This window comes from Castor canadensis, chromosome 8, assembly GCF_047511655.1.
Source record: "Castor canadensis chromosome 8, mCasCan1.hap1v2, whole genome shotgun sequence".
NCBI classification, from domain to species: domain Eukaryota; kingdom Metazoa; phylum Chordata; class Mammalia; order Rodentia; family Castoridae; genus Castor; species Castor canadensis.
In genome coordinates, this window is record NC_133393.1 from 114876973 (window position 1) to 114891898 (window position 14926).

The window sequence follows — 14926 nt, forward strand, 5'->3', positions numbered from 1 at the left end:
GATATACATTTTCAAATGGGAAAGGTTGATTCGCGTCTCTATGTAAACTTAAACATTTCCTTGTTTTTATTTACTGTGAAAATAAACTTCTTGACAAGGAAGAAATGTTTGTTTGTCATTTAGTTTTTTCAAATCAAGTCTACAAATGAGCTCTTAGCAAAATATTACAGGAAAAATTCATTCTTAATCTGAACCTCTACCTTCATCTTTGGTATAACTGATGCCCAGCAAGAGAGCAGATCATCTAGTGTGTGACCAAATATGCTACTGAAAATACAAGTAACAGTTGAAGTTCCTTGGTTCTTTTAGTCATTTATTGAATCAGGAACTCTCTGATCCTATTCAATGCTGGAGTTTATTAACTTAATTAGAAGTAAATTTGTTTGTGAATTGTACAGTTAATGGCTTGGGAAAGGGCAAAAGACACTTCTTCAGTGCTTGTATGATAAATGCAAATACACCAGACTCTTACAGCAGACTCTTCAAAGATATGAAGCTTGGATTTGCATTATCATATGGTTAGCCATGAATAGTCATTAATATTGAAAGAATTAATAAGGTTAGCCATACCCCAAATAGTTCAATTGTTTAGTGTAAGTACAGCTTTTGCTACATTGTAAAAAGAGAGCCTGTGAATTGCTTTGAAGACACAAAAATCAAGATTAAAAGAGCCCTCGACTTAAAATTCTCATTCCCTACCGACTGAACAATTCAAATTTGCCCATTATTTATCAATTGAACATTTAATTAGTTAATTAAAAAAAAATAAGTGATGAGAAGATGTTGACGCTTGAGAAGAAGACAGAAGCCAGGTAACAAAGATCTAATTTGCCATACTGAGGAGTTTGAATTTTATTCTGGGAATTTGTGGCACTAATTAATTTTTTAACTAAAGGAAACTCCTGGAAACAGGATAAAGAGAATAAGTTTAGGGAGTTAAAGACATCCTAGAAGTCTGGAGGTATGGACTGCTAAGAGTAATTTGAGAGATGAGCGAATGAGGGTCTAAACTCAAGCAGGGACACTGGGGTGAAGCAAATGTGACAATATTGATCTGGAAAGAATAGACATCCAACAGTTTCTGCAATCAAATAATTGGATGAATGAGAAGAAGTTTAAGTTAATGTCCAGATTTCTGACTTATTTTCCAGGATAGATGGTGTTGTAATCTACCAAGATGCATAATGCAAGGGTGAGCAAGTTTGATTTTATACTTGTCAAATTGGTCAAAAAAATCTAAAAGGAAAATGTAAGCTAGAAGGCTACTTATGCAATAATTGAAACACAGTTGACAGTGTAGTACATGAAATTGACCAAAGAGTGTACATATTAGAATGAGAAACAAAAGCACCATGGAAAAAAATCTAGGGAAACACCAACATATAAAAAGTTGATGGAAGAAAAGGAAGAGTGAAGACAGGAAGGAATGGCCCTGAAGATAAAGGAAAAGTGAGGCGAGTGTGAGCTCAAAGGAAAAATGAATCTCAGATGATTAGTTGTATCTGAAGCCACAAATCCAGTATAAAGAGAAAACAATTAAAAGAGACTAACACTTCTGTAGTACATACTTTAACACCAACTATACCATCATTCCTATATTTGTCAACCAATATTTCTATGTGAGACTTCTTTTGGAAAACTTATCTTCAATAACTCTGGAATATTTTTGCCATTATCTTGTATTTTTAAATAATAACTGTCATCAGAAAATGTTTGATTATAAATAGTTTATTGAAGCAAAGAACTATATTTTCTCTATGCATTCCCATTACTTTCTACACTTTTTTTAAATTTTTTTATTCATTTATTCACATGTGCATACATTGTTTGGGCCATTCCTCCCCCATGTCTCCCACTCCCTCCCTCTCCTCCCCAACCCTCCTTTGCTTCCAGGCAGAACCTGTTCTGCCCTTATCTCTAATTTTGTTGAAGAGAAGACATAAGCAGTATAAGAAAGATAAAGCGTTTCTGCTAGTTGAGAAAAGGATAGCTATACAGAGAGATTCCTAGCATTGCTTCAATACACAAATGTGTTATAACCCAAGTTGATTCATCTCTACCTGACCTTTTCACTAGTTCCTGATCCCCTTCCCATACTGACCTCTGTCACTTTAAGGCTTCTGTATTAGTTCTTCTGCAGTGAGGATATCAAACACTTTCCTGTTTTGGGTTTCCAGCCTATCCCCATACCTCCCCATGTGCTCTCCCTTTAGCATATTGCCCAAGTCCTACAACATTGCTGTCTTTGAGATTACATAACCAATATTCATTAGATAAACAAGCTTTCTAAAAATTTTAGTAGTTGACAAAAATATTTTGTGAATAAGTTATATTTGTTCATCCTTTTATGTTACAATGGTTACAAAATAAGAATTAATTCATTTTTTAAAAAATTTTAACATGTGACTCAAATTGTCTGTATATTATTTTCTTTAAAATAAATGTTACTAAATGCTAGCAATTACTTATTTAGATCATTTCTTTCCTGTTTTGTTTGGGGTTGGGGGAAGATGGAAAAAAGTGGTCCATAGAAAGTATGTAAAATATTTGAAAATTTTAATCTAATTCTAGGTACTGGAATTTATTTTTTTTATTGTTGTGCTGGGTGGGGGTACATTGTGGTATTTACAAAAGTTATTACAAGTACCAAATATATCATACCTGATAGCTTAAGGCATATACTTTAGTAATGCTGTGAAAATTAAATAATCTACAATGCTAATAAAGTGAGTATTTCAAGATGTTATTTAAATTATCCATTTACTACCGTAACCAATGTTTGGGTCAGGATGGTTGTTGTCCTAGGAAAAGGTGCCAACCACCTTTAGATCCATGCCCAAAAGCCAAAACCTTAAGTGTAGTTCTGTGAAGGTTATTATTTTCTTTTACTTTTTAAAAATAATCCTTGAAAGTAAAAAGTGAAAGGTCTATCTGGTAGTCAAAGACATAGAAAAATCACAGAAAAGGCGTCATAATCTAAAACAGAACTGAATTACATCATCTCAACTTCCCACCAAAAATAAATGAACAAGAGTTCTCAGCTCTTTCATATTGGAAACAAATTATTTGAAATATTTTCTAATTCTAGTATTTTGTATTTTTACTATTGTTTAATTTCTAAAAAATCTAGAAATTCTATCCAAGAATTTCTAGTCTGATTTCTTACAATATTGAGTCTTCAGAGAAAAGCACATAGAACCCTTTTTTTCTTCTAAAACTTAAATATTAAATTGGAATTATACAACACATTTTTACAAGTACACTTACCAAATCTCTATTCTTTACTATTTGTAAATATCATCACTGGCAACAACAAAATAATCTCTTTCTTTCCTAATCTCTTGTTTTCTACAACAGGTTTCCATGACAACTTCTATTGGAATTTTCATAAATTTCTATTTTTTGAATACTATTCTTAAGGATAAGAATTCATAAGTATAAAAATATAAACTTACTTAGCAAATTAACTACAGTAATTTAGATCCCTCAAGTATGCATTTACATTATAAGTCAAAACCCTAGAGCAGGAGGACATACCAACCAACAAAAGGCAAAAGCACAGTTTTGTAGAATTCAATTAATTATCTCGTGTTTAGATTATAAAAGTTAGAAGTAAAACACACCTGTTTTATAATGAAGCCACTCTCCTCAATATCATAAATTCAGACAATTCAAATTGCCCATGAAAGCATTTCAATAAAAGTTAAGCTAATGTGAAAAACAGAGTCTATAAAAGGGTACTTAAATTCTGTTAACAATGAGTCTTGTGGAAGTAAGAACCAGCAGAAGCAAATACCTGGATAACTGACTTATGTTTCCTGGAATTCTGTCCATGCAAAGTATAGTTTCACCCTGTGGCTTTCCAGTGCCATTCTTTTTATCAAAGTAGTCAGATAACATTGTCAGGCCATTATCTGAACTAAAAGTGTTTATATAAAAATGTTAGCTCCTTTTTAAATAGAATGATGTCCTCTAATTTAGGGAACACCTAGTAATTCGAAAAGGGATTTCCCTGAAGACAAAGCCCACAAAAGAAAGCAGATCATTAAACACTGGCTGGTCAACAAAAAAAAAAAAAGAAAGAAAAGTTCAAAATGAGTTCATTGTAAGAAATTAAGTGAAGTCCCATTTTTTATCCTATTTCTGGGTATTACAGGGTAAAAATTCTACCAGCCAAAGTCCTAGAATACATATAGTTTAGAAACTCATAAATGACCTTTCCAAGTTAGAGCTAGTGAATGTATTATGTACCAACAAGTTTCAAGAGCCATGCAATCTGCGGAGATTTCACAATTGAGTCAGTTATAATCAGTAATTTGGGTGGAAAGGGCCTGAGAAGGATGTCATTAGACCTTTACAATAATTTTGGTTCTACTATTAACTTTATGTATGACCTTGGCCCCCACTTAGCATCTAAGTCTTCATTTTCCTCAGCTAGAAAATAAAGGGTCTTGACTAGGTGACTTCAAAAACATTTTTTCAAGTCTCTGATTCTTAGCTTGTTTTACTTCTACTTGATCTTGACCTTGTGTTAAAATTTCTATGTTCTTCCTTCACCTAAAATAGATGCAGGTCAAATCCTCTACATAATTACAATAAAATTTAAGTAAGATTTAAAAAACAAACTGTTTTCAAGTCAATGATCTACCTTTTTGGTCAATAATCAATAGACTAATATACCATATCAACGATGAAAGTTGGGCACCTTCTTAAAGTTTTTACTATATAACCTGGCTTACAATAAAATCTAAAATAAGCATAAGGACCTCATGGTATGTTATCATAAGGAAAGGCAATAAAACATTCTGACTTTTTTATAGCACATAATGTGGGGAAAAAATCACGTGAGCCTGAAAACAAATTCAGATTATCTTTTTAACCACCAAGTGGAAAGAACACCATGGCACTCAGCTGGAAACTAAAAAACACAGATGTAATGGTCATAGCATGTGATTTAATTTAAATAAATGTGCACTTTTTCTGATTGGAAACCCTTTTGCATTTATAGAATGTTCTTGAAGATTTCAGAGTTGAAGTTATTAATTCTCCACTCAAGTGTGTGAATGTAGACATTCTAGAATTTACATATGCAGTCAAATGCCAAATCCAAGAGAGTTGCAGTAGTTTCTGCTGGGTATTGAGAGGGTGCGGGGGAGAGGGAGGGGGCGGAGTGGGTGGTAAGGGAGGGGGTGGGGGGGGGAGAAATGACCCAAGCCTTGTATGCACATATGAATAACAAAATAATAAAAAAAAGAGAGAGTTGCAGTGTTTTAAATTGTCTCTTTCACATTCTACTTCTCATTGAAAACAAAACACAACTGCAGACTTACAAAGTGCTATGAGAAGCACATCTTCTGACAAGTTGGTGGGTTGACAACAGCATAATATCTAAGATGCACGGATTCCTGACACGCAAAGAAAGACAATAGTGAGGATGGAGCCAATAAAGTTGGGAAAATTCCCATTCTGCCCAGGGGACATCTTTTGGGGATGGCAGAAGCAAACCAGAAAGTTGCAGTTGCAAAGATTTAACTAAATACAGTACTCTGTTCTCATATATAATTAAAAACCATTCACTTACTGTATAATTTTGGTTATTTATATTTCTTTTATTTCCTTTAAACTAGAGAAACCATTATCAGTTAATTTTATAGTCCCTTCATGGGATTTTGAAGAATTAATTGGGAGTGTCAAGGACTAAACTTAAGCTGTCACAAAAGCAAGAAAGCAAAAACAAAAAGATCACAATACAAAAAGTAAAATAAAGTTTGCTGTAATTTAAATTATGCAGATTTTAGAGAACAGAATGAGGATCAGCAAAGTGATTTGCCATCAACCTGTAAGGAACACAGATACAACCCAAGAGGAAAGGCATTAGGTTTGAAAATCCAGTGTGGAGAGAGGTCAACTCACTGGGACAAGCAGTCACCATACCAGCTTCTGATCCCTTAGGCAGAGACAGGCCCAGGAAGCATTCGCTTCACAAAAGGAGGCTCCTAGCTGCCCTCCTCCACCACAGCCACACACACATATCCCATTTCCCCTTCCTCTGTCTTCAGATTAAATCCCTAATTGGAGCCATGGCCCTGGGTGAGTCAGAAGTGAAAAAGAGTCAGGCCTCACTGAAAATGTCACATCCGAATGACCAAGGAAACATCGTAGCTAAAGAAAAAAGTTGGAACAAAAGAGTAAGGAAAAAACTCAAGATGTAGGTGATGCTGGTTTCACCACAAACTCAACATTTGGCCTTTGGGTCTTATCTGCCAAAGTAAATAAATCTCAGTTTGAGTTTGGAGGGGAGTAGTGGGAACAAGGGGAGGGGTAGAACGATGGAGGGTGGGGTGGAGTCAGGATCCCTGGATTTACCTTACCCCAGATGAACCTCAAAACTCACCTCTGGGGAGCCCCTGCTCTCTATCCCCTCTATCCCTCATCCCAGATAGAAGCCCTAGGATGGAAAAGAGTTGACAGTTGGAAAAGGAGTTGGGAGAACTCGGAACAGCAGGGAAGGGTGGGTCAGGCCTTACCCTGGCGGCTCTGGATGAGTAGGGGTCCTCAAAGAGGGCCCACATGCGGGGCTGCAGCCTCCTCCAGCGGTCAGACTTGCCATCGGGCCCCCCCAGACCGGCTGCATCCTCGATGCCCAGCCTCTTGGCCGCCAGGTCCTCGTCGTCGCCAGGGTCACCACCACCGATGAGGTCGGGGGTCTCAAAGATGTCGAGTGCCTCCTCTGCGTCACGGTGCTGGCGGTAGGTCATCCAGCAACAGGGCTCCACGTCGGTCTCATCGATGCCCCAGAAGGCCAGCTCCTCCTCGAAGAGCGGCCCGCACACGTCGGCGGGGCAGTGCAGCTTGCCGGTGCGGTAGTAATTGAGCACATAGGCGAAGACGCCCGGGTGCCGGTCGAAGAAGAACTCGCGACCGCCCCCGGGGTGCTCATCGCTGCCGCCGTGGGAGCTGCAATTGCCCGCGCCACCCTCAAAGCAGCCGCCGGGGCCAGGGGACAGCGGAGGCGGTCGCGGCGGCGGAGACAGTGGAGGGGGCAGCGGCTGCAGCTTGTCACCCGCCGCGGTCAGACAGTCACCCTGGGGCTCAGAGGAAGCGAGAAGGGCCAGGCGCGTTCCAGGCAGGGTCCTGAGGGTGCTGCGGTAGGTTTCGTGCCGGGTGCCACCGACATTGAGGATCACCCTCTCGTTGTTCTCGATCTTGCCCATCTCTGTGGCTCAGACATGACTGGGGGAGGGAGGCGAAAACAGAGTCAAGTGAAAGATCTCTGCTGTGAGAGATACATACTGTAGCCCCCACCCCCACCAACCCAAGAGTCCCAAGATGCAGAGCTGGCAGACAGGCAAGGGGCAAAGGAGTCTTTCAGGACGCGCTCCGCGTCCAGTCCTGCCCCCTCCTTTTGCATCACACTCTCCCAGGCTTCCATTGAACTAAGATACCAATTCAAGTCTTTCTTGACCTTCCACAAAACCTTTTCCCCCGCCTCACACCTTCCAGTCTTGGCTCTGGTCTCTTCTTCATCTTTTCACCCTCCACACTCCCTCCTCTCTACCTCTGTTAAGTCTAACATGTTTTCAGTCCTCTCTCCCTCCTCAAACCCTCTATCTCTTCCTCCCAAGTCCTATTTCTCCCCCTCCCTTGCTCCATTCTCTCCTTCTTCCCTGGACGGTGCCTTTCTTCCACTCTCCTAGACCCCCTTGCTCTCCAACTCCCTTAGCCTGGATGTAAATCCCTCAGACAGGAGTTCGCTAAGGCAACTTGGCAGTGGAGTGTGTCTCCCCCCAACCCGGACAGCGCAGAGAGACCCTATTGCTGGCATACCCTGGTCGCCCCTGGCCGGTGCGCGGCTTGCTAGCACTCCCGGAATGCCCTTTGCACGACCTGTTCTTGGTTCACCTCTACTCTCTGTCACGGACCATGCAAAAAGACTTAAATGCAGAAGTCAGAGAAAAAAAAAATTCCCCGCGGTTGCCTTTCACCAAGGAGACCTCTGACTAATTTCCTCATCCAATTTCCTTTTCGCATTATTGTTACTGTTGTTGTTAATGTTATTATTACTTGAGAAAGAAAACACTAACTAGGATCCATCTTTGAGAACAGAAGTGAGCAATACCTCCCACCCATCCCCCTTCCCAAGAAAAACAAAACAAATGCTTTGGGGGTGGAGAGTGGGGTGTTGCCTCCTAGAAGGGGCGAGGCCCAGGGAGAAAGCCCCTGGAGGCACACCCCCTGGGTCCGTGGCTGGAAGTCTGGCTGACGGTGTCCCCATTTCCAGCCCCTCAGCCACCTCTTCTCTCCCCGGGGCTTCATCTCTACATTCTTAACGCTGAAAGGCGGGGAGCTTGCCTTGCAGGGTCAGCATGCCCTTCCCAGGAAATCACCTTCCCACCCCCCCGCCCAACTCCGCCCTCGTCCCCAAATACCTTAAGGAAACCAAGAGGAAAGTCGTTCTGATTTGGTTTCCGAGTGGATGGGGTTCTCCCGGCAACTGGACTGAGTCTTGGTGGCCAGCTGAGCTGCCCTTCTCCGACGAGAAACTACTTGTTGGCGTTTTCTGGGTTCAGGTGGTTGGGCCGCCTCTCTGGGCGCTGAGGTCGCGGAGACAGCCCCCGCCGGCCGCCAGCCGCGCTCCCCGCCTTCATTGTGTGATCTGCGGATTCGCCCATCGCCACCCTCCGCGCCCAGAGTCACCATCGCGCAGGGCTGGGCAAACCATGGAGCTCGGGGCGGGTCCAGCCGGCGCTGCCCGACCCTTCCTGGGAACCCGCAGATCAGCTGGCGTGTGTGGAACACAGGCTGGCCGGAGATCAGGAGAACTCACCCACTTGAAGGTGAAGTCACCCAGCTTGAATTTTGATCTGCAGATTTTGTCCTCTCCCCGCCCCCCACCCGAAAGCAGCCCTTGCTGGAGCTGTCCCTTCAGCACCACTAGCCATCAGCCTCGCGCCACCACCCTGAAGCACACAGCTCTAGAAGGGTGGGTGGGAGGAAGCTGTCTTATGCCAACCAGGTTCATACCTTTTTTTTTTTTTTTCCGTAAAGCTCTGTCCTTACCCTCTCTGGAGCTTCTGGCTGCCTTATTTACACACAGCTCTCCACACCCTTTCTCTCCTCAGTGCTCCACCCTTTCCAACAAGTGACAGAAAGAATCTAAAGCCAATTGCATTTTTTTTTAAATGACAGCTGACAGGAAAAAGAGGTGTACTTACAGGTGACAGTGAATCTTGTTTCTTGTGTCTTATACATGGTTCTGGATTGCTCTTTTCAGTCAAATGTAGTTCTCCAACTACCACATCATGGTTTTATAAAGCAAAAACAAGTTTTAAAAGTTTATTCCAGGAAATTAACACTCTAGAAAGTAAAACCTCAAGTTCTTTTGACAGAAGCTAAAGACACACCCAAATACCAAAGTAATTCTCCAGTAAGTGAATTTCTCCCTTTGTCAAATTTATATTAGGCCTTATTTTAGTTTGCTAATGCTGACATAAACTGACCAGCTTAAACAGAAATGTATTGCCTTGTAGTTCTGGAAGCTTGAGTTTCAATGACAGGGTTGGTTCCCTCTGAAGGCTGAGGAAAGAATCTAGTCTAGGCCTCCCTCGTTGGCTTGTGGATGGCCATATTCTCCCTGTACCTCTTCAGATCATTTTCTCTCTATGCATGTTGTTTCTGTATCCAAAATTCCCCTTTCTGTAAGGACATCAGGCGTATTCAGTTGCAGCCCATGCTAATGGCCTCGTTTTAACTTGGTCGCTTTTATACAGAATTTATCTCCAAGTAACAGCCCATTCTGGGTGCTAGAAGTTAGGATTCCAGCATATCTTTTTTGGGGGGGGAGGAGGGACATTATTCAGCCCATAGTAGACCTCACCACCAAATAGAATGTGTGTATGTCTGTCTGTGTATACATTCTGTGTATATGCATAGATGTGTACATATGCCAAGAAAGAAAAATTTTAAAAAGAAAGAAAGAAATAGAAAAAGAAGGCAAAGAGAGAAAAAGAAGAAAGAGAAGGAAGAGGAAGGCCCTATTCCAAAATTCTATGAACACAGTTTGTTAGGACCGATGTCCTAACAAGTAGGAGAAACATTAGGATTTGGTGGTTGTGGAAGGACGTTTCTTTGATAAATAGGTATTGATATTGACACTATTATTTTGAAGAGCAAGGGTTATTATTATTAATAAGAAAGTTTTATGAACATAGAGGAGGACTCTAAGATAGGTGATGAAGTGTAAGCAATTCACCAAATAAGACATGGTTTTGGCATGTTAAATAATTAAAGTGAAGAACCAAAAGATCTTTGGAAGGTCATTGATGTTTAGAAAACATGGTTTGTATATACTTATAAGAAAACTAAAGACAATGTGACAATAAATGCGTAACGGTATATAAGAGCATAGGGTTTGAGTAAGAGGAAATGATTTTAATTTTTCCAATTATCCATAACTGAGGAATTCCTAAATTCCAATTGGTAGACTGGTAAATTTCAATTGCTAGAAAAATTACAAAGAATTATCCAAGTTGTGATGGTTAATTTTTATTGTAGACTTAATTGAATTGGTAAACTCTCGGGAGATTAGTAAAGCACACCTCTGAGTGTGTCTGTGATGGCATTTCCAGAGGCAATTAGATCATGAGGGCTGTGACCTAATGAATGGGCTAATCCCTTAATGAACTCATAATATGAAAACAAAATTGGGAGGTGGTGAAAGGTAGTTTCTAAGGGCTAGTTGGAGCAAGTATGTCACCAGTGGCATGTCCTTTGATCTATAGCTCGCCCTGGCTCCCCTGTACCCCTCACCTCTTCTTAGATGCCATGACTTAAACTTCTCTGCTTTGCCATGCCTTCCCTATACTGATGAAAAAAATCCTCTGAAACCACCAGCCAAATAAATAAATTATTCCTTTAAATTGTTCTCTCCTGGCTATTTCAGTCACAGAGATGAGAAAATAAATGGTACACAAATTCTAATATCCAGTCTTCTATGCATAGTTAGTTCCTTGTATTGTTTAATGTCATAAATTCAATAGGAAAAGAGAACAAGTGGTTTTCTTTAAAGTAAATAATAATAATTGTAACCTCGGTATTTATACTAATAATTAACATTTACTGATATACTATATGCAAAATACATAAGTTGCATCTTTTAATTTAAATGAAGGAAACGTTCTCATTGAGTAACAAAACTATAGAAATCTCATGCAGATGACAGGAATTACTAATGAAAACCATTAATTTCATAATACTAATTTGTATTATGAAGGATCATTTAAAAAAAGGACTCATTGGGAAGAGAAATGAAAAACAGAAACCTACTGTGTCAGTTGGACCTGAAGTTATATAATGTGAAATTAATCACATTGACAGGAGGATCTTCCTTTAGAAGAACCTAGACTTTTTTTGTGATTCATAAAATATCAGATATGAAATTAAAGAACAAAATAGATAAGTTTGAAAATAAGAATTGAGAAGATAAAAGAATGGACATGCAATCAAGGAAGAACTGATAACACAAAGCAATGAATGAAATACTGTCTCCTTTCTGGTTCATATAATAGGATAAAATTCTAAGACAAACATCTAGGCTTCATTATGTAAGATGGGAGATAACAGAACACCCCTCCAGCCAACTAACTCCACTGATCCCACTGTAAAATACAGATAAAAGTGAAAAGAAAGCAAAACATTAAAAGATGGTGATGGAAAACTGACGAGGGAAAAACAGTTGTGATTTCTTTTGTGATCTGTGTGGAGCAAAGATTTAAAAGACTATATGGACAGCACCCCTTGCAGGGAAGCAGCTAAAATGTTGCTTCTTTGATATTCTGGACTCCACGTCACAGAAGTCTAGGGAAACTGAACACTATCCCCATCAGAAATGATTGATCTCATGAAGACAAACTGTGACTCAGAATGACATACTTGTGAAAGTTTAATGTTTGAACATATTAACTCATTTAAAGTTTGAGAATTTAAAAAGTACTATTCATCCTTATAAAGTAATATTCATAAGCAAAATTCCTCCTTAGTAAATTGAAAATACAATTTTGTATCTTTTACATATGCCCCTGTACAGAGCTCAAAACTAGCTCAATTAATGGCTATTCCATATAAGTGTAATAAAAGTGAAACTCCAGAATCCTTGTAATAATAAATCTTCATCCTCATATAATTTTCACTTAAAATATACACTTAACTATCTTTTAATTGCTTACTTTATTAGGTCAATTTTATGCTGCTTAATAGAATATCTGAAACTAAGTAATTCATAAAGTACAGAACTTTATTTTCTCACAGTTCTGAAGACTTGAAGTCAAGATAAGGTGCTGGAATCTGATATAGGCCTTCTTACTGCTTCCTCACATGGCAGGAAAGAGAGAGAGAGAGAGAGAGATCCCACAACCATAAGTCCTTTTTATAAGAGCATTATTCTGCCTTTATGAGTTAAACACCTCCTTAAAGACCTCACCTCCCAATACCACCATACTCAGTATTAAATTTAAGCATATTACTTTGGGAGGACACACACACACCTTTGCATTTATGCATTGTACTTTTTCCCTACCCAAACTAATTACTTGTGATGGTTAGGTTATGATGATATAGACTTAAATGTAATGAATTCATGAAGTACTCATTTTATAAGTTGGCAATTTGGTAATACACATTACATTGGTTATCAAGAGCAAGGGGCTCTACATGAATAACAGATATTTGTCTAATTTGAAATTACTATATTAATTACTTGAAAAATTAATGTGCAAATTGCTCAGGTAAGGCATTTAGATTGAAGGAAGAAACCCATGTCTATTAGGTGATGATGATAAGTTCTAAAAAATGTAAATATTGACAGGACCTTTCTTTTGGTGAAAAATTCTGGATCTTAATCTTCTGTACTAACCATTCATTTAAATATAAAATAGATAGATAGATAGATAGAGAGAGAGATAGACAGATAGCCTTTAGAGAATGGAGTAACCCATTATTAATACCACACTATTTGAAGTCATGTTAAGGTGAAAAGGGTATTATTTTAAGTAATTTTTTTCTAGAGTGGTTTCTCTACCAGTAAGGGTTAAACTATTGACAATAAAGTATACTCTACTGTTTTAATGTTCTTATTTATCAATAGGTCATAGGTGTTAGATAAGACACTTGACTAATTTTATAATCTACATTTTTCAGTATTTTCCTGCCTTCTACTTCTGTTTCCTATGTGTTTTGCTTACTTTGCTACATTTTAAAGTCTTGTAGATCATCTTTCTTTACATTTTCTTCATAAGCTTCCCTCCATAGGAGACTTCTGTGCTTTAAAGTCTATCAGGCTCTCTAGAGAAGCTTTTTTAAATGCAAAAGCCTGTAACATGAGATTCTGATTCAGTTAGTTTTGTGCAAAAAAGAATTGTAAAACAGTGTTTTCAAAAATCATTCTGCATTTTATGAAACATTGTCTACAAGAAGTTGGATTGAAGCAAATGTTTATAAAAATATGGCAAGACATTATATGAACATTCCATCCACATATTATATTAGGAGGAGAGGTGACAGAAAAAGGCTAACTTTTCCTAAATTCAAATTATGATGCCAGGCACTATACATCTGTCTGTCTGTCTATCTATCTATCCATCCATACATACATCTATATGTATGTATTATGAGTACATATATGTTTGTATATTTATATATAATTTTATTATTCATTATAGTAAATATACCAATAATTATTTAAATAGTCTTTTTGTCCTATTTGGTAAATGATTATCAGTGTAACAAAGGAAAAAATATCATCAGTAATCACAGAAGTCAAAACTAACCTAAGTGACAAATAAGATGTCAAATGCTTTAGATTTAACTCACCTGATGCACAATGAGGAGGCTGAGAATGAAATCTTAAATAACTTGCTCAAGTTGACACAGCTAATATCATTCAAGCTCACAGGTATTTATGCTGATGCCTGTGTCCTTGTCAGAGAGCAAATGTGGAGCAATCCTTTAAATATATGTAGAACCATGATTTGAACAAAAACTCCAAGATAATAGATACGGCAAAAAAAAATAAATACCAGATTTGATGTATACCAATTGTTTAGTGAATTGAAAATCCCATTATCAAAATAACTCAGAGTTCTAACTTCTTTCTGTGTTTAATAAACAGAAGATGATAAAAGCAGTAATCAAAACAGGCAAGTAAAGCAGATTTTGAAAAAGAAACCTGTTTTGAATCTGTTGAGTACAAAAAGAGAAGAATAGAAACCATGAGTCACAAATACTGCTTTGAAAATGGTCGAGAGTAACCAGGTTGGTTTCCTCAGGAAATAAAACTAAGATCTCTAGGAAAGAGGAGCTAGAAGAGACTTGAAATAAGACTGAAGCTTGTCTAAGCACACCAGTTTAGTTTCAATATTTAGAAAGACATCTAGACAAGTGGAAAAACAGGCTTCTGAAAAGCTACTCTAGGCAGCTTTCAAATGGAATTGAGGGAAGTAAAAATAACATCAGGGCACAGAAGTATTCTAAAGAGGAACCAGGCTGAGTCAAATGTTATTGCTTTTCAATTTTATTTTTACTTATTTATTTTTTAAATTGGACTCTGGAATAGCATAACTATTATGCAATTTGGGGAACAGAAATGAAAAATAATATAAAACTCCAATATGGATTATCATGACAAAATAGCTCCTCAAAGGAAATGTTAATCTGCACACACAAATATACACAGAATTGTTTCCAAGAGATGCGAAACATTTTCAAATATCCACCAGAAAAAAACACATCAAGTTTAATACCATATTTAGATACACAACCTTAAAATATCCACTATTCTCTGAATGTCCTGAATCTTTTTATTGCCATAATAAATTCAGACATTTAGTTAAATTGATTTAAGAGCATCTTCATTTAGTACTATAATCTGAAT

General features: G+C 38.2%; 1 protein-coding gene across 11 annotated transcripts in view; it reads right to left on the reverse strand.

Moving 5' to 3' along the window:
* Nucleotides 1-8702, reverse strand: part of Kcnc2 (potassium voltage-gated channel subfamily C member 2) — a 263474-nt gene extending 254772 nt beyond the window's left edge. For 9 of the 11 annotated variants that reach the window (XM_074083939.1, XM_074083943.1, XM_074083940.1 and 6 more), the window contains exons 1-2: nucleotides 8430-8702; nucleotides 6528-7233 (exon numbers count right to left, since the gene is read on the reverse strand). In XM_074083939.1, the coding sequence (XP_073940040.1) occupies nucleotides 6528-7214 (687 nt within the window). In that variant the 5' untranslated portion in view covers nucleotides 7215-7233; nucleotides 8430-8702. Of the gene's footprint in view, nucleotides 1-6527; nucleotides 7234-7496; nucleotides 7651-7827; nucleotides 8060-8429 lie in introns of those variants that run through there. The other 2 variants (XM_074083936.1, XM_074083937.1) reach the window with 2 other exon arrangements.
* Between the last annotated feature and the right edge of the window lie 6224 nt (nucleotides 8703-14926).